Source organism: Budorcas taxicolor, chromosome 18, assembly GCF_023091745.1.
Source record: "Budorcas taxicolor isolate Tak-1 chromosome 18, Takin1.1, whole genome shotgun sequence".
In the NCBI taxonomy this organism is placed as follows: domain Eukaryota; kingdom Metazoa; phylum Chordata; class Mammalia; order Artiodactyla; family Bovidae; genus Budorcas; species Budorcas taxicolor.
In genome coordinates this window covers 47,399,731-47,418,728 of record NC_068927.1, presented here as the reverse complement: position 1 = coordinate 47,418,728, position 18,998 = coordinate 47,399,731, and the positions used below count along the sequence as shown (strand labels likewise).

Here is an 18,998-nt window from a genome sequence, read left to right as displayed (position 1 = left end):
GGCCTTCTGGGAGCCGGAGTCCGTGGCGCGGCGCGCTGACGTCATCCGGCTCCGCCGCGGCGCCCGGGGGCGGCCAGCAAGGAGCCTGCTCCGGAGCTGGACCCCGTGCCGTCCCGGCCTCTCTGGAGCGGCTCTTGGGGTCTGGTTGCCCGGATCGAGCGAGCGCATGCGGAGCGGCTCTGGATCCCGGACCTGACCCCGTCGTGACCGGCGCAGAGACATGGCGCGCAACTGTGAGCACTCTGGGTTTTTATTTTACCACTGGCCCAGCGGCACAGGCCCCTCGCGCGGGGACGCCCACCTTTCCCCGGGGGGCCGAGGACGGGGATGAGAAAGAGGTTCCGGCCCGAGAGCACTGGGAAGCAGAGGTGGGTCAGCCTGTTTCACTTGTCTCTGCTGAACATGTAGCGGACGAGGTCCACCACCCGGTTACTGTAGCCATATTCATTGTCGTACCTGGGGAGGGAGGGATGGAGGGGGTTCAGGGGATCCTTTCCGACCACTCCCACTCTGCCCACCACGGTCTCTGACCCCTTCCCCTTTTACCAGGAAATGAGCTTCACGAAGTTGTCGTTGAGCGCGATGCCGGCCTTAGCATCGAAGATAGACGAGTGGCTATCGCTAAGGAAGTCCGTGGACACGACCTGAACATCAGAATTTCAAAGATAAGCGTGGGTCGCAGAAGAAGGACCTTCAGGAGCTCAGTCTGTTGGGCGCACAGTGTTTGATGGAGCCCCACTCTGTCCAGGTTCTGGGGACAGGGTATGAGGGAGACTCATGGGGGGCATTGCAGGTAGGGGCCAGGCTAAAGGATACAGACTGCAAACAGCCTTTGATGCTGCACCAACAGACATCTCTTCCTGGGAATCCTGCAAGGGGGATGAGTCGCCAGAGGCCCTTGAGGGAAGGTGGTGAGCCTGGCTCTGGACGACTAGGAGGATCTGGTCAGCTCCACCCCTCAGTAGGGTCTGAGGTGGAAGGAACTGGAGCATGAGGCCCCTGGGGGTTTGACCCTAGCATGGTGGAAGGCTACAGGAAGGTTTCCAGCTCTGAGGATGATGTGATCTGATTTCTTTAAGAGATCCCGGCCGCTTTGGGAGGGATCTAAAGGGATCTAAAGGAGCTAAAGCAGGGAGACAGCACCAAAGTGGACTGATGGAGCAGAGGGAGGTGATACCCATTCCTCACAGGGAAGGCCATGGGCCGTGGCTGGCCTAAAGCAAGTGTTGAAAAATGGGAGTCCTTGTCTTGTTCACTAAGCATGGTGTTGAACACCTGCTGTATGCCAGGCCCTGGAAGATGGCTGGAGCTATGGAAGTGAGAAAGGAGTCCCAAGGTCACTACTGTCTTGGAGTGTTCATGCTAGCAGAGCCAACAGTGACCATGAAATGACATTTCAGGTAAGGACAAGGGCCACAAAAAGAGGTGAGAGGTTTAAGTAGTGACTTGGAGAAGGTGAGGACGCACTGTGTGGCTACTTGAGGGAACAGCAGTCCAGACCAAAGGGGAGCAAGTACAGAGACCCTGATTTGGTGGGGAGAGCTGACCTTCCCAGCCCTGCAGGTCCTATTTTAATACGCTGCAAACAACTCCTTTAAATGGAAAACCATGCTCCCTCCCCAGAGGGCTCTTCCCAGGGTCCCTTCTCAGCCCCCACCTCATCCTCCGTGTAGGCAAGGATGCCAGCCATGGGCCCCTTGGCTGCTGCTTTGATGGCATCCTTGATGGCTGAGTATGGGGTAGGCTGGGCCAGGCGGCAGGTCAGGTCCACTACAGACACGTCTGGGGTTGGCACTCGGAATGCCATTCCTGTCAGCTTCCTGAAGAATCCCACAGCAGGGGCAGGAGTCAGAACCCAGGGGCCTCGCCACCATTCCCCCTTGTCTCTGCTTTCGCCACACTGGACACCTCCAGGATTGGGGGCCAGTCCAGTCCTTCTGGGGTGCGCCCTCGCCCCAGTTGCAGCCTCCTGCCCTCATACCCTTTGAGGTCTGGGATGACTTTGCCCACGGCCTTGGCAGCCCCCGTGGAGGCTGGGATGATGTTCTGGTGGGCGCCCCGTCCGTCTCGCCAAGCTTTCTTCGACGGCCCATCCACTGTCTTCTGGGTGGCCGTGTAGGAATGGACTGTGGTCTTGGGAAGGAAGAGGGCCAAGGTGAGGCCTTCCTGGCTCCTAGGCTTCTTCTTCCCAGGCCCAGGGTTAGCGGTCCAGGTGTGGAGGTTGGCAAGGCCACAACCACCCAGGAGGAGCACATGCAGGCAGGATCCAGGGTTCAAAGGATGTCGCCACTGGTGGGCTTCTCCCCACACAGAAAACCAGTCTCTCCCTGTTAACTCCACACACGAAGCAGGTACGGGAGGAAGAGGTACAGGTTCCCAGCTGGGTCTCCTGCCCCGCCCCTTTTCCCCAGCTTACCATCAGGCCTTCCAGAATCCCAAATCGTTCATGGATGACCTTGGCGAGGGGGGCCAGGCAGTTGGTGGTGCAGGACGCATTGCTGAAACAGCCAGGAGTGCCAGGGCACCGTGAGGTGAGCCGCAGAGCCGCCCCTCCCCCCTTACCTGACCTTCAGGGTTTGCACACCGACTTGGTTTGCTGAAAACTTGGGCTGGGGATGAGGGAGCAGTGGGGAGCGGAAGCTCCCCAAGCATGTTTGAGAACATTTCTAACTGATGGCTTTAGGGTAACGTGAACAAGAGGGCTGCTAAGACCTTGGGAAGGAGAAGTGGAGTGAAGTGAAGACAGCACCAGGGGGCGAGGGGGAGTGGTGAGGGTGAGAGGATTCCTATCTCCCTCACCCCCCACCCCCAGGCTTGTCCTTCAGGCACACCCTGCAGAACGTTGCTGCCCATACGTCGTTACCTGACGATTTTCATGGAGCTGGGGTTATATTCCTTTTCGTTCACCCCCATGACAAACATGGGTGCGTCTGGAGAGGGCGCACAGATGACCACACGCTGGGCACCTGCCTCGATGTGGGCCTAGAGAAGAAGCAGAGTGTCGTGAGGCACTTCGAGTGCCACCCCACCCCGGCAGCCCGGGCGTCTCCTCCCAACTTACCTTAGTTTCCTCTAAGGACAGGTACACACCGGTGGCCTCCACCACAAAGGGGCTCCCAACAGACTTCCAGGGGATTTCTTTGGGCTGCTTGCTGTGGAGGGGCGGCAGCGCTGTCAGTAGGTCTCTCCCCTGCCTGGCCTCCCCTTCCCAGTCCCTGGCCTTCACCATTTGAGAAAGGCTGACCCGAGGCCTTCCTGCCAGGCCGTCTGGCAGGAATGAGCGGCTTCCTCGTCTCCCTGGGCACCGTGCGTGGTGGTTCTCACTCTGTGGTCATCTGGCAGGTCCCCCTTTTCATCATCTGACCCAAGCAGCTCTTCTCTTATCCCCCTCTCCCCCGCTTTGTCTGCCTTCCAAGTTGGGGAAAGGGCCCTTCAACAAATTCCTCTGCAGCAATTGGGGAGCTGGCATGCAGCAGAGTCAGTGACCCCGGAGACCCCAGCCCCCTCCCCTAGGTTGTCATGGGCCCTGCCCTCCTGCCCAGGGGCCTGTTTTGAGGATTCTATTCATTCGTTCTTCAAGGAAGTACTGAGTCTACCCACTGGGCCTGTGCCCACAGATGCCAGAGCAACAGTGGTCCTGCAGACTGACAGGGCCCTCCCTGCGGGAGCGCTGCATGAGGCTTCTTGGGAGGAGGACCTTCCTGGTGCTCTCCACACACCTCTGGCCCTTCTCCCTGCTCTGGCTGTGGTGGGTATGATCAGCATCCCCAGCAGACACACGAGGAGACCAAGCTTTGTTCCCTTGCCCAGGGTCACACAACAGGAAGGTGGGGGAGCAGGATAAAGTACACACATAAGCCACACTGCTTGTGCAGACATGCCAGAGGGCATCCATGGTGCTGTAATGCAGAGCAGTGGGGCACACACTGAGGGGGCACCTGTGTGGGGGCAGAGCAGCACTGGGAGGGTACCCTAGAGGACAGGGATAATGGTGCCCAGGCCCAGGAAGGAAAGGACTCTGAGCAACAGCTGCTCTGCTGGAACCTGGAATTGTTTTTACTGTCAATGACTTCAAATTGGGGTCAGACAGCTTCTCTCATTCTGACTTTCCAGTCCTCACCTCCACCCACACCTGCCCACCGATGGACAGCAGGGCTGAGAGTGGGCCTGCTGGGAAGAGCCCTGGGAAGGCTGTGGATCTTGCCTGCAGCTGGAGAGGGCTTGCGAACGTGCATGTGTGTAAAATGGAAGGCAGCCACAGGGCCAGCAGTGGCTAATTTACCTTAGATAAAGTAGATTTACTGATTCCCATTTTATGAATTTTAATTTTTTTTTTTTTTTTTGGTATTTTGAAAATGTATTTGAAGCTTAGTAAACATCTATTTGTTACTGATTTTGACTTGCTAAGTCGCTTCAGTCATGTCTGACTCTGTGTGACCCCTTGGACGGCAGCCCACCAGGCTCCCCTGTCCCTGGGATTCTCCAGGCAAGAACACTGGAGTGGGTTGCCATTTCCTTCTCCAATGCATGAAAGTGAAAAGTGAAAGTGAAGTCGCTCAGTCATGTCCGACTCTTAGCGACCTCATGGACTGCAGCCCACCAGGCTCCTCCATCTATGGGATTTTCCAGGCAAGAGTACTGGAGTGGGGTGCCGTTGCCTTCTCCTACAAGATTTTGACTTATTAGATTTTAAACATCTTTAAGGGACTTCCCTGGTGGTCCAGTGGTTAAGAATCCACTTTGCAATGCAGGGGACATGGGTTTGAGTCCTAAGGTAGGGGAACTAAGATCCCACATGCAGCAGGGCAACCAAGCCCACGTATGGCAACCACTGAGCCCATGGGCTGCAACCAAGACCTGAGGTAACCAAATAAATATTTCACAAATACATCTTTAAATAAAGGAGGAGTGTTTGTATCAGTGAGAACTGGGTGAAGTGGGTTCTAAGAGGTGCTGGAGCAGGGTTCCAAGAGGTTGATCGCCAGTGTGTCTTTGGTGACATGGGGCTGGGGCGTGGGGCACATGGTGGGGAACCCTGTCAGCAGCTGGGATTTTGTATGTGGGGTGATGGGAAAGCCACTGGAGGATTTAAGTGGGGATGGGGGGTAACCAGTCCAGCTGTTTAAGAAGGGTTCTGTGGCTGCTATGTAGGAACTGAATAGAAGTAGTTGGCTAGATGGTGATGCTATTTCCAGGGCAGGGGGATAAATAGGTTGAAGGGTTGAAGGATAATCAAGAGTTGAATTTTAGACAGGTTGAGTTGATAGGCCTGAGAGAAAACACACACATATGTATTAAATAAAAAGTGTTTTGAGTACAGTGGGGCATCTTTCTAGATCAGTGCTTCACCATTCTAGGGGTCAGGCGCTTCTCCGAGATCACCTCTCCAAACCAGTACCCGGAAGCATATGCACATACAGTTTGGGGGGTTACAAACTGAACCCTACATGAGAGCCTGGAATCTTTTTCTAATCACCTCTACAACCCCTGCATTAGTATGTTGCAGCTTGGCATCAGACAGCTGCCCTTACCACTGGAAAACACTGATCTCATTGTTATCGACGACCAGTCGTCCATTCTTGTGTTCCACGCTCCCCTTGTATCGCCCGTGGGTGGAGTCATACTTAAACATGTACACCTGCAGGAGACAGAATGACTTCGAGTCCTGGGGTGGATGGGGAGTGAGCAGTGCCCCCCACCCCGTGAGGGGTCCACCGGGCAGCTGGGAGCCTTCCACAGACCTCCCCTGAACCCGTTCGCCACTCCGGTCCCACTGACTCCCACCCTGCCTTTTGTCTGCTGCTCACCATGTATTCCAGGTCAATGAATGGGTCGTTCACTGCTACCACCTTAACGCCCTTCTCCATGCAGGCACGCAGCACTAGGCGACCGATGCGTCCGAATCTGCCAGGGAGAAGGCTGGGGGTTTGTCCTCAGAGTCCCCAGCCAGCAGGCAGAGGAGGGGGGCGGGAGGGAGGGGCTAAAAGAGGCCTGCTCAGGGACTGGGCGGGATGTCTCAATCTGGGGAAGACGGTCGCATCCCTGTGTGGGCCAGTGTCATTTTGTTCACACGATCTCGCCCGTTTCCACCACTTTTTGTGTTTCTCTGCCCCTCTGTCCTCTCACCCCTATTCCTCACTTCATAGCTGGATGCATCCTGTAGAACTTCAGGTCAGATTATATCTCTCAAGCTAAAAAATGAAAACCTCTATCCCCGTCTATCAGTAAAACCAGATCCAAACTCCTCACCACGGTCCTCCAGGCCCCTGTGTGGCTTTCCGCCATCCTCCGTCCTCTTCTCCTTTGCTTGTGCCGCCCCCCACCAGCTGTGCTGAATTCCTGTCTGTCCTTAGAACACTGAGCTGCCCCCTACACCCCATAGCCATTGCTTGCTGCCCCATTGTCACTCAGGGCATTGTCGGACTCCAGTGTCACTTCCCAGAGGCCTTCCTTGAGTCCCTGGCTAACATAGCCCTCTTCAATCTTACTCTCCCCTCAAGTTCCACACTGTTCACCACTGAGCTGCCGTGTTCCGTATTCATTGACTTTCTGCCCAAATGTGAGCTCTCTGAAGGTGGAGTCCTCTTGACTTGATCCCTGTGTTTCTCCAGGATGGGCAGGATGAAAGCATTGGTAAGACATGAGGAAAAGCCCCCTTTAGTAATAGAGAGTCGTTGTTTAGTCGCTATGTCATGTCCGACTCTGTGGCCCCGTGGACTGTAGCCCACCAGGTTCCTCTGTCCATGTCCATGGGATTTCCCAGGCAAGAATACTGGAATGGGTTGCCATTTCCTTCTCCACGGGATCTTCCCAAACCTGGGATCAAACCCAGGTCTCCTGCATTGCAGACAGATTCTTTAGCTGAGCCACCAGGGAAGCCCAACTGGGTAGAGCTTTAGGGGTAGGCCCTAAAGCTTTGGGAACCACTCAGGGGTGACTCACCCATTGATGCCAACTATCAGCTCCCGAACCTTCTTAGGTGCAGGAGGGGGCGGTGGTGGTGGAGGTGGTGGGACTTCCTCCTTGACTGGCTCCGGCTGGGGCTGGGGTGGGGGCTCAGGCTCGGCTTCAACCCTGGGCTCCGGTGGGGGCGGTGCTCTGGTTACTGTTGGGAGCAGGGGAGAGGGACAGTGAGTTAATGAGCTGCACCATCACTGCGACAGAATGAGCCATCTTTGCCACTCAGGATCTGCTGTTGGCTTCTGGCCCCTAGTGGCCAACTGTCGAGCCCAGTGTTTCCCAAAACTACCTAATCCAAAGAGAGAATAGGGGGGTGGGCTTGCTTTAAAATATCAGTGCCAGGGCCTCTTCCCTGGGGATTCTAATTCAGCAGATGTGTACTTTTAACAGCTGCTTGGGGTGATGGCCTCGTTGCCTCCTGTTCCTCCTCTATAAAATGGAGATGATAATGGTACTTCTCGCAGAGGATCACTGTAAGGATTAAATGAGGTGACACAGGTAGTGCTTGCAAGAGAGTCTGGGAAACATGCCACACTCAATATTTTGAAGATTGTTTCCCAGACTTATCTGATAATTGATCTAGTCCAGTGGTCCCCAAACTGTTTTGGTAAGGATCACAGGAAGACCTCTTCCTAGGGAAATCTGACTCGGTGGGTCTGCACTGAGCCCCAGGAATCCTGTTTCCAAGGTGATTCTTATCCTCAGAAACACAAGTCCATCATAACATATCAAACAAATGGAAACCCCTATCCGCTTCTGCTTCTCCACACATGCATGTCCACATCCATACTGTGTTTTAAACACCTATGCTTGAAGCCGTGTTGTCTGAGCTACAGTTGAGGGCTTGATGTGGGGAGGAGGGACCTGGTGGAGACAGCAGTCAAGGGACCCTGGCTGGCAGAGGGTTTCAAGCTGGGGGTCAGGCCTGGATATCAGCCCTGGCTCAGCCATCTGCCAGCTGAGTTGTCTTGAGCAAGGTAATGAAACTAGCCTGTTTCCTGGTGTCACACCTGACCCTTCACCTGGGGGCTACTGTGAGGACTCAGCGAGATCAAAGGCACAATCGGTGCTGGTTTTAATAGAGGGGAGAATGTCTGACACTTAGTGTATTCATGAGGAAAGGGAGACGGAAGGGATTGGAGAGAGACTGGAGGATGAAGGTTGGAGTTGTGTTTGGCACCAGAATCAAACGGACTTTGGAGGGAGTGGGATTAGGAGCTGGGGGTCAGCCGACCTCTCTTCTAATCTCTCCAATTTGCCAAAGACCTTGTGACCTGAGGCTGGGCTGTGTGTGTTTCCAGTACCGCTACAAGTTCATAAAACTATTGGTCAGTGTTATTGGTGGTTATTGGTGACTTTAAGAATGTCTCTATTCCTTTGTGTTCTGTTTCTGCTTCCGTGAAAAGGGGGGATTTCTTCATATGGTGAAGAGTAGGGATCTGAGCCTACTCTGTGACCTTTCAGGAGAAACCCCAGCTGGTCCTTCTTTTGCAACTTCCCCCAGGCTTGCCTTCTTCCCTCTGCTCCTGGATCGGGAACATGGGCTGGGAAGGAAGAGCCTGGGGCAGCTTCAGTGATGAAGCCTCATCCAGTAGGTGAAACACGGTACTGGGCGCGCTATCAATTATTTACAACGACGCTCCCATTTCCTGGTGCCACCAAGGCTAGGTGCTGTGCCGAGCTCTTCATGTGCATCAGCTCACTGAATCCTGTGAGGCATGCGCGGTACACCCACCTTGCCGAGGGGAAACCGACGGCTGAGATCACTGAGCGAGTGATAAGCAGGGAGAGGGGTTCAAGGTCTACAAACCCGTTCCAGGGTCTCCAGGACTCTGGAGCCCCGCCCAAGCCTCGCCCACCGCGGCCCTGCCCACACCCCTGAGGTGCGGAGGCTGCGAGCCGCCTAGCCTTCAGTCGGTAAGGGGGCGGGGAGGGAAGGGGGTGAAGATCCCGGGTGCCCCCTCGTAGACCCGGCTCCTGCTTCCGCCCAGGCCGGTTTCTACCCTTCCATGGCGGTATTGGCACAAAGCCCAGCCTGGAGGCGGGGGTCCCCTTCTCCTCCACCACCGTCATAGAACGCACTTTGCCCACAAACCAGGTGGTGAGGAGAGTGGGGCTGCGGGGAGCGAAGGCAGCGAGTCAGGATGGAAGAGCCCCCGACCGGCAAGTGGTCCCTCACCCCGCGCCTCCTGTCCGGCTCTTGGTGGACGCTACCGGGGCGCCTCCCGCCGGCAGGGGCTCAGACCCACCGCCCTTTCTTCCCTCCCAGGGGTCGCTCCGCCGCCTCCCTCACCAGGGCACGGCGGTCGCAGCAGCTGGACAACGGTGACATTGGTGAGGACGATGTCGCGTTTCGCCATGGCCTTCTAAAGTTTCATGGCCCAGCCAGCCGCCCTGGCGCTCGCCGCGATGTTACTGCTTGACGGGGCTCAGGGCTGGAGGGAGCGGAACATCTTACCGTGACGTCCTGTGACGTCACAGAGGAGAGGGTGTGAAGGCCCAGTCCCAGCCGAGGCACGTGGCCGCGGCCGTGTCCCACCCTTCCAAGACCACCCCTGGCGTCTCGAATGGAATCCAGCATTTTGCACTGACCTTCAAAGCCCTTCCTCTGTTCTTTCTTCTCCTTGGGCACACGGGCTCTATGCTCTTCTGGACCCTTCTCTGGATAGTTATCCTCGCTATTTCTTTTTGCCTGGAAGTCCTATATTTATTCATTCGTTCTGGTATTCATTCAAGTTCTTCCCTTGGCAGCCTCTTGGTTTCCCTCAGGTGCCACGCTCTAAGAGAGTTCCTCCTAACTCCACATCTAAAGTTCTCTCCTTTCTCAGTCACTATCTGCCATGACCATTACTCCTGTCATCCAGGAATCTTTGTTTGACTTCCCATCCTGGGTTACATATGAAAATGTGCCAAACTGCTTTAGGGTTATACTCTATAATTTTCTTTTCCTCCCAGCATATGTCTCTCTCTAAAGACCATTTTATTTATCCATTTTTTTCCCTTGCAAATTGTCTCTGCCCATTAGAGGGCTTGTCTGCCTTTGTCACTTTTATATCCCATTGACTAGAAGACTGGTACTTAAAAGGTGCTTGCTCAAAAAATAATTCCAGGATGAATGAATAAATGTAACCTTCTGAGGTTTCTTCTGATGCCCAATCTTGAGTCCTGTCCTCTCACACATGCTGTTCTTTTCCTGATGGCTTTTCATGTATTTAGTTTACCCTGATGCAGTTACTCCTTTGCTTGTTCGTCTCCCCGTCGGGACCATTGTTTTCTGTTTTGTTCATCACTGGTCCTCCAGCTCCTGTGCCTGACACAAAGCAGGCTTTCATTAAACATTCTGGGAAGAACACAGGGACCGATGGCCCCATCCCCACACAGCATGGGGTGTGGGGGCTTGCTTGCTCATCTGTGACTCACAGGCAGGCACCTTCACCTGTAGGGCCAGTTGACACGCAGTTGTGACCAAGATTTAGGGGGGATTTGGGCCAGGAGGGAGTCATCGTCCCAGAGAGAGGTGTGGAAGCAAGAAAGGGCAGAATGACATAACCTCTTCCTTCCCCTGACCTCCATCAGGACTCAGTGTGCTAAGCATCTGCCATGAGACAGAGCAAGGGTGAGGCCCTCCTGCTTGGATGGGAAAGGTGAAACTGAAAATAAGTTGAGTGAACAGCTGGGAAGATGTCAACAAACCCAGACCAAAAAAGAGAACAGAGGTGGGGGGTACCAAATTTAACATGTATAGTCAAGGTGGAGGAAGTGTGCACAAATAAAACCAGGACTGAAAAGGGACCGATTTTGTATGCCTTTACAATAATATATGTGAAAAACTAGATGCAGTTAAAATGTTCTTAGAAAATACGAGGGATCGAAACTGATACAAAAAGAAATGGCAGGACTCCTCTGGTCTGGGAAGATCCCACAAGCCTGGGAACAATTAAGCCTGTGCAACGCAACTACTGTTCACAGTAACTACTGAAGCCCACAAGCCCTGGATATTGAGCTCCACAACCAGAGAAGCCACCACAATGAGAAGCCTGCACACTGCAACTAGAGAAAACACATGCCCAGCAACACAGACCCAGTGCCACCAAAAAAAAAAGGAAATGGCAAATCTGCGTAGGCCAATAACAAGAGAAGAAACAAGGAGTTAAGATCTGTCCTCCCGAAGGGTGACTCAGATCCCAATGATTTTATGGGCAAGATGTGCTGAGGCCCTGGGAACAAATATTTGCCATTCTACGGGACCTAGTGCAGAGCCTCAGTGAAGCTGGGAAACCTAGAGGCAGCTCCTGTGCTGAGGCACTCTGGGTAGGGCCTGGGCTCTGAGGCCCTATGGAGTGGCAGTCACACTGTGTGTACCCACATTGCACAGTTCATGAGTGCTGGGGGGTGCTGTGACAGCTCAGCTCCTGAAACCTCCACTACTCACTCTAGGAGACAGCAGAGAAAGGACAACTCCAGGTTAATCTCATATATGGAGATAGATGCCAAAGTCCTGAGTTAAATAGTGCAAGTGAGAATGAATGGTTTTTCCAGTAGTCATGTATGGATGTGAGAGTTGGACCATAAAGAAGGTTGAGCACGAAGAATTGACACTTTCGAACTGTGGTGTTGAAGACTCCTGAGAGTCCCTTGGGAAGCAAGGAAATCAAACCAGTCAGTCCTAAAGGAAATCAACCCTGAATATTCATTGAAAAGACTGATGCTGAAGCTCCAATACTTTGGCCACCTGATGCAAAGAGCTGACTCACTGGAAAATACCCTGATGCTGGGAAAGATTGAGGGCAGGTGGAGAAGGGGGTGACAGAGGATGAGATGGTTGGATGGCATCACCAACTCAATGGACATGAGTTTGAGCAAAGATAGTGAAGAACGGGGAAGGCTGATGTGTTGCAGTCCATGGGGTCGCAGAGTCAGACACGACTGGATGACTGAACAACAACAGTGAGAACTACGCACTGAAGAGAAGGATGGAGACTGACAGAAAATGGAAGGATGGGGCGGGGAGAGAGGAACGGAGTGCGTTTCTGAAGGAGAAGCCCCACCTCTCAATCTTGGGGCAGATTAAGATTCTGAAGCTCACCCTTCCCCACCTAGCAACCTCTTGGCCTGGGAAACTCCCTCATTCTGGTGCTGGACAAGGGCAGGAAAGCCACACCTGAGGTTGCCCAGAGATTTGACTTTATGCTTGGACTGTGAAACCAACTTGGTGAGCTCAAGCTTGGAGAGGTGGCACAATTAATTATGGTCTATGGGCAGAGCCTAGAGAAGGCAGAAACTCCTGGCTTTCTGGGTCTGGATCCCTGGATCTGAGATGGAGCCCTGGGTCCTCCAGGGGGAGTGGATCTTGTCGCCCTTGTTGAGCAAAGCCTGAAAACACGTGCAGATTCTCGCCACACCTGTGTACCCACACGCATAACTCCGCCGCCCCCACCTGCTCACACCCAGCACATTCCTTCGTGCCTGGCCTGCCCACCTGCAAACCCATCTTCGCCCCCTCTCCCAGGCTCTCCCCTTGGCACCAAAACCCAAATATCTTTCACCTGGCACCCAACTGTACCCACCCTCTGTCCATCATCCTTCTAGTCCCTCCAAACCAGTTCTACAGACCCACCAAGGACAGACCTACCACCACCCCCTGCCCTTCGCTCTGATGTCCCTTTCCACACTGAGGCCAAATTCTCAGCTGTTTCTGTCTCCAGCCCTTGCCATTATGTCAACACTTGGGACTTCAGGTCAGGACTTAGGAGGCCTCAGGGGGAGGAGGGAGGAAGGGATGAGCTCCTGGCCCCCAGCCCGGGTTCTGGCTGACTGGCTCCTGCTGCCCTGGGTCTTCGGCTCCTCCCTGTGGCTGCCTCAACCGGCTTTTCAGGAGACACTACGTCCTGTCCCAGCTAGTGGCAATCAGTCCTCTGCCTTAGCCCAAGGGCTGGGAGGTAGGGCAAGAATGTGTTTCTGGTTCCAAAATCTGCCACCCTCACCAAGGGACCTGATGCTGCTCTGGGGACACATGCAAACTTCCCTCCATCATGCTCTGAGACCCAGGCTCAGGCCTGGACTCTCATCCCCTGATATCTTCTAATCCATTCATTGTTCAACCTACAAATGTTTACTGAATGTTCTCGAAGCTCAGGATACAGCATGACCAACACAGACAAAGGCCCTCTGGAAGTCTACAAACTGATAGGGGTGTGTGTGTGTATGTGTGTGTGTGTGTGTGTGTGTGTGTGTGTGCGCTCAGTCATGTCTGACTCTTTGCGATCCCATGGACTGTTGCCCCCCAGGCTCCTCTGTCTGTGGGGATTCTGCAGGCAAGAATCCAGTGAGTGGGTTGCCATGCCCTCCTCCAGGGGATCTTCCCAGCCCAGGGATTGAACTGAGATCTCCTGCATTGGCAGGCGGGTTCTTTACCACTGTGCCACCTGGGAAGCATACAATCTGATAGGTGAGACAGACGATAAAAAATAATTTCGGATTGTAGTAAGAGCTTATAAAAAGTAAAGGATGACGTTACAGAGTATAACTGGGGGAGGGCCAGGGAAGGGTGTTTTGAGAAGGTGACATCTGAGGCAAGAAGAGAGTGAGGAGGAACCCAACCTGTGAAAATCTGAGTTCTTCATTCTGGGCAGAGAGAAGAGCAAGTGCCAAGGGCATGAGGCAGGAATGAGCTCGGTGTGTTTGAGGACCAGAGAGAAGACCTGTGTGGCTGGAGCATAGTAAGTGCAGGGGGCAGGGGTCAACAACAACAATCAGAGCAAGGTCTAATGATTGTTTCCACTCCCTGAGGGGTGCTTCTGGCCCCTGCTCCCCATCTTTTCAGACCCTTGTTGCTGGGGAAGCTGGATCCTTCAATCCCCTGAGAGGAGTGAAGATGCTGAAGAACCAGCCGGGGTCCTAGGGATGGAGGGTGACAGAAGATGGGGTTGGGAGAGATGAAGCCTGGATAGTAACTGAGGAGTGAGAAGAGCAGGTGATTGAAAGGGCAGACATATGGGCTCTGGGGTGGAGGGTGCGAGCTGGGCAAGGAGCAAAGATGCCATGTGAGTCTTCTCCATTCATGACTCACCCTCTCTTCCTCCTCTTCTCATTGCTCAACCCCAGATCTCCCTGGGAAATACCTCCCGACTGGGGACGAAGTACCTCACAGGGTAATTGAGTCATGAGGGGTGGAGAAGAGCAGAGGAGGCAGAGGATAAATAGCAGCTTTGCCTCCCTGGCTCTTCTCTGCATCCTCCCCGCTTGCCCAACGATATGCATCTTGCCCGTTTGCTCAGCTCCTGCTCCCTCCTGCTGCTACTGGGGGCCCTGCCTGGATGGGCGGCCAACAATGACCCCATTGAGAAGGTCATTGAAGGGATCAACCGAGGGCTGAGCAGTGCAGAGAGAGAGGTGGGCAAGGCCCTGGAAGGCATCAACAATGGAATCACTCAAGCTGGAAGGGAAGTGGAGAAAGTTTTTAATGGACTGAGCAGCATGGGGAACCAGGCCGGCAAGGAGCTGGACAAGGGCGTCCAGGGGCTCAACCACGGCTTGGACAAGGTAGCCCATGGAATCAACAATGGCGTCGGACATGCAGGAAAGGAAGCAGAGAAGCTTGCCCATGGGGTCAACTATGCTGCTGGACAGGTTGGGAAGGAGGCAGACAAAGTGATTCAGGGGGTCCATCATGGGGTCAACCAGGTGGGAAGTGATGCAGGGAGGTTTGGCCAGGGGGCCCACCATGCTGCCGGGCAGGCTGGGAGCGAGGCAGAAAAGTTTGGCCAGGGGGCCCACCATGCTGCCGGGCAGGCTGGGAAAGAGGCAGAGAAGTTTGGGCAGGGGGCCCACCATGCCGCTGGGCAGTTTGGGAAGGAGGCAGAGAAGTTTGGGCAGGGGATCCACCATGCCGCTGGGCAGGCTGGGAAAGAGGCAGAGGAGTTTGGGCAGGGGGTCCACCATGCCGCTGGGCAGGCTGGGAAAGAGGCAGAAAAGTTTGGGCAGGGGGTCCACCATGGTGCTGGGCAGGCTGGGAAAGAGGCAGAGAAGTTTGGGCAGGGGGCCCACCATGCCGCTGGGCAGGCTGGGAAAGAGGCAGAGGAGTTTGGGCAGGGGGTCCACCATGCCGCTGGGCAGGCTGGGAAAGAGGCAGAAAAGTTTGGGCAGGGGGTCCACCATGGTGCTGGGCAGGCTGGGAAAGAGGCAGAGAAGTTTGGGCAGGGGGCCCACCATGCCGCTGGGCAGGCTGGGAAAGAGGCAGAGGAGTTTGGGCAGGGGGTCCACCATGCCGCTGGGCAGGCTGGGAAAGAGGCAGAGGAGTTTGGGCAGGGGGCCCACCATGCCGCTGGGCAGGCTGGGAAAGAGGCAGAGAAGTTTGGGCAGGGGGTCCACCATGGTGCTGGGCAGTTTGGGAATGAGGCAGAGAAGTTTGGTCAAGGAGTCCACCATGCTGCCGGGCAGGCTGGGAAAGAGGGAGAAAAAATAGTCCAGGGGGTTCATCATGGAGTGAATCAGGCTGGGAAGGAGGCAGAGAAGTTTGGGCAGGGCGTCCACCATGCCGCTGGGCAGTTTGGGAAGGAGGCAGAGAAGTTTGGGCAGGGGGCCCACCATGCCGCTGGGCAGTTTGGGAAGGAGGCAGAGAAGTTTGGTCAGGGCGTCCACCATGCCGTTGAACAGGCCGGAAAGGAGGCGGGTAAAGTGGGTCAAGGGGTCCATGATGGGGTCCACCAGGCCGGCAAGGAGGCAGAGAAATTGGGCCACGGGGTCAACCACGCGGCTGGCCAGGCTGGAAAGGAAGCGGAGAAACTTGGCCAAGGTGTCCACCATGCTGCAGGCCAGGCCGGGAAGGAGGAGGACAGGTTGCACCAGAATGTTCATAATGGGGTCAACCAAGCCGGCAAGGAGGCCAACCAGCTGCTGAATGTAGGTGAACAGGGATGGGGGAATGGGGAGAACGGTGTTGGGGGAGGGAGAGGTTCAACCCTTGGGACATTTTGGGGAGCCCACGTCACCATCATTTGGTGAAAGACGCTTGGGCAGCTAAGCTTGGGGGAAGCTTGGGCTTCCCACTCTCCATCTCCCTTACAAAGGAGCTGGTGGCCAACCGGTCAGACTGATTAAGCCATCTTATCTGCAAAGCCCTATATCAGAGAGTGTGAAAGGGACCCCAGCCCCACCTCCAGGGAGCTGTCCTCCCAGTTAAGGCGATTGGTAGGGAGGAGCACAGCCTCCCCTGGGGAACAGGAAGCAGTTACTGAGGCCAAGATCTATTATGGAGCAAAGAGAATGAGTGTTGAGAAAACCCAGAACGTCAGCATGAACTTGAGGATTAGCTTTGGGAGATAAGCCCATTCTGTTTAATTTTCATAGCAAGCCTCTGAGGTAGTCAGAGTAAGGATGCTGACTCCCTGATTCTCAGATAAGGAACCGGAAGCTCAGCGAGGTTTGAGGGACTTGCCAAGGTCACGTGGCTAGCACACAGCTTTAGTGAATTGCAAATTAGGCTTCTTTCTCTTCCTCCACACTGTCCTGTCCGAGGAGGCCTTCCAGAGGATCTTTCTTCCTTTCTTCCTTCCTTTGTTTGTTTCTTTCTTTCTCCATGCCATGCAGCATGGGCTTCCCTGGTGGCTCAGATGGTAGAGAATTTGCCTGCAAGACCAAAGACCTGAGTTCTATCCCTGGGTTGGGAAGATCCCCTGGAGGAGGGCATGGCAACTCACTCCAGTATTCTTGCCTGGAGAATCCCCATGGACAGAGGAGCCCGGTGGGCTGCAGTCCATGGGGTTGCAAAGAGTCAGACATGACGGAGCAACTAAGCATAGAGAGCATAGCCATGCGGCATATGGGATCTTAGTTCCCAATCAGGGATCCAAGTCCCACCTCCTGCATTGGAAGTTCGGAGTCTTAACTACTGGATCACCAGGGAGACTTCCTGGGGGATTTCTGATCCCCACTTAGGTAGAGGGGACAGATATTGGGAGGCAAGCTGCACCACGCACGGCATTACAGGCACCAAGGAGGAGCAAGAGAAGGCTGACTCCTGCCTGCCCCACTTCCCCACTCCTCACTCTCCATGCGGAGTCTTGGGACACCAGCTTTCAGACTGGCCCAGGCCTCGAAAGCTGCCAGCCACGGAGCCAGGGATGGGTGGGTATGGAGAGAGGAACTATGTTGAAAGTGTGCAGGGTAAGGGAGAGGGCTGAATCAGGTGCCAGGATTCACTGAATAGAGCCCCAGAGTGGGTGGTTTGTTTGGGGATTCAAGGCTAGCAGCAGCAGTGCAGAGGCGGAGGCACTGCTGAGAGTCTGGGGAGGGTTCAGGATGGGGATTAGCCCGAATTAGTGATAGGCTGGAGTGTGTGTAGCAGAGTGTGTTAGAGGTCACGACGGAGGTCAAACTATGGTCTTGGCTCCTCTGGGCTCCCTTTCCAGTGGGGCCCCTTCTCAGTAACTAAGAACATCTCATAAACCAGAACAAAAGGGAATTGAGGGAAGACTGACCAGTAAGGGCAGACATGGTTCCTGGCTTCTCCTCCCATCTCTCATGGAATTCCCACAGCCACGTGGGCTTTGGGTTTTCTTCCTGGACAGTGCGGGTCGGCGGGTGAGCTTATGCTTCCCCACCCTAGCCCCAGTCACCCTAGGGGAAACGGGCCACTGGGAAAAAAGAAGTTGGGAGACCCTCAAGGTCTCGGGGGTTGTAACAACAGTCTGGGCTTCGTCCACAGGACGGTCATCCAGGCGGATCCACCGCCCAGCACGGAGGGGCCGCAACCACAACCTTAACATCTGGAGTAAGTCTCAAGCAAACAGCGTGGACTTGGAGGGTGGTGGTGCGGGGAGCGGAGGCTCTCCTCGGATGGTAGGTGGGACAGATGCTGGGGACTGACCCTCTTGTCCTTGAATTTCAGGCTTCGGTCAACAAGCCCTTCATGGCCTTGTCAGCCCTGTGGAAGGTGAGTGCCCAGATGGTTTCTGGGAGATGTTCTCACACCCGCTCCCATCACCTGTTCATTGAGAGCTGCGCTGCAGACACTCAGGCTCTGCGGATGCCAGCCAACCCGTTTCCCAGCTCTGGTCTGCCTTGTCTCCCTGCTCTCTGCCCTTCACATCCTGCGCTCACCTTTTGGGCTCTTTCTATTCCCATCCAAGCAGAAGAAACCTCCAGGGGTCCTTATGCATCTGGGCGCCAGGGAGGGAGGGGCTGCCGAAACCTTCCCATGTGTGCCCGTCACCAAAACCGCCTCGGCATCTCCTGCCACACCCCCTCCCTTCACTGTGACTCCCTCGGCGGTTTTGTTCCTGCTGTCTTGTGGCAACATCCTGGGTGGCGGGAACCCCAGCTCTGTCCCTGGTGGACAGCAAGTCCCTCCCCACCCCAACCCCCACTCCCCACCAGGCTAAAGGCTCCTCTGTGCTCAGTACATTCAACAGCCTGAAACTGGGTCCAATGGGTGAGGGTGTAGAACAGCCCTAAGACTATGCCAGAAACTCAGAGACACACCCTTGTTTATTCCTGGGCTCTGGAGGTGGTGGAGGATCCTCTCAGGCAAAGCAGACAAGGCTTCTCAGTCTCTACCGAGGCTCCTGGCACCTGTGTCTGGGTGGACCGGCTCCCTGTTCTTCCTGAGTCTAGGTGCCGCCTTCCTTAAGATAGTCCCTGGAACAGAAGCAATTCCTGACCAGAGTAGCTAGTCTCCCTCTCATCTCTCTAGGGGGTGTGAGGGCGCAGGACTCTGTATCCATTCCCTCTCTCCTTCTCTCCTCCAGAGCGTCACCAGCATCATTCCCTAAGCTGATGAACTGGCCTGGTTGAAGACTGACATTCCTATTGTCATATCTGCTGAAGTGACCTGAAGGAGCTGGGGCACGCAGGGCGGGGTTGGGGGGGGTCGGGGAAGGGAAGGGGGAGGATGGATTTCTAGAGTCCCTTAGGGAGCAATACTGAGACTTATGAATAAATACAACACTCTGTACAACATCATGGTCCACTGTGCTCCCTAAGCGGGGGATGCATGGGAGGAGGCTTGTCTTTCCTCCTCTTGCTGCTTTGCTGGAGGA

At 54.9% G+C, this 18,998-nt stretch overlaps 2 protein-coding genes across 3 annotated transcripts; one reads left to right on the top strand and one right to left on the bottom strand.

The window, feature by feature from the left end:
• The first annotated feature begins 93 nt into the window (after positions 1 to 93).
• Positions 94 to 18,800, top strand: SBSN (suprabasin). Of its 2 annotated transcripts, none has more exons than XR_008200870.1 (4): positions 94 to 233; positions 550 to 748; positions 17,666 to 17,731; positions 17,849 to 17,884. XR_008200870.1 is itself a non-coding variant. In XM_052655602.1 (4 exons), the coding sequence occupies exons 1-4, from the start codon at positions 14,215 to 14,217 to the stop codon at positions 18,729 to 18,731; spliced, it is 1,782 nt and encodes a 593-aa protein (XP_052511562.1). In that variant the 3' UTR covers positions 18,732 to 18,800. The 2 variants fall into 2 exon arrangements, 1 of the variants encoding a protein (XP_052511562.1); XM_052655602.1 differs by lacking the exons at positions 94 to 233; positions 550 to 748 and adding exons at positions 14,215 to 15,861; positions 18,708 to 18,800 and having other exon boundaries at positions 17,849 to 17,893.
• On the bottom strand, positions 384 to 9,320 carry GAPDHS (glyceraldehyde-3-phosphate dehydrogenase, spermatogenic). Its single transcript, XM_052655603.1, has 11 exons — positions 9,254 to 9,320; positions 6,943 to 7,105; positions 5,808 to 5,904; positions 5,532 to 5,638; positions 3,062 to 3,152; positions 2,864 to 2,982; positions 2,417 to 2,498; positions 1,982 to 2,133; positions 1,658 to 1,820; positions 547 to 644; positions 384 to 456 (listed from the first exon to the last, which is right to left on the bottom strand). Exons 1-11 carry the CDS (start codon positions 9,318 to 9,320, stop codon positions 384 to 386), a joined length of 1,212 nt encoding a protein of 403 aa, XP_052511563.1.
• Positions 18,801 to 18,998: the final 198 nt, after the last annotated feature.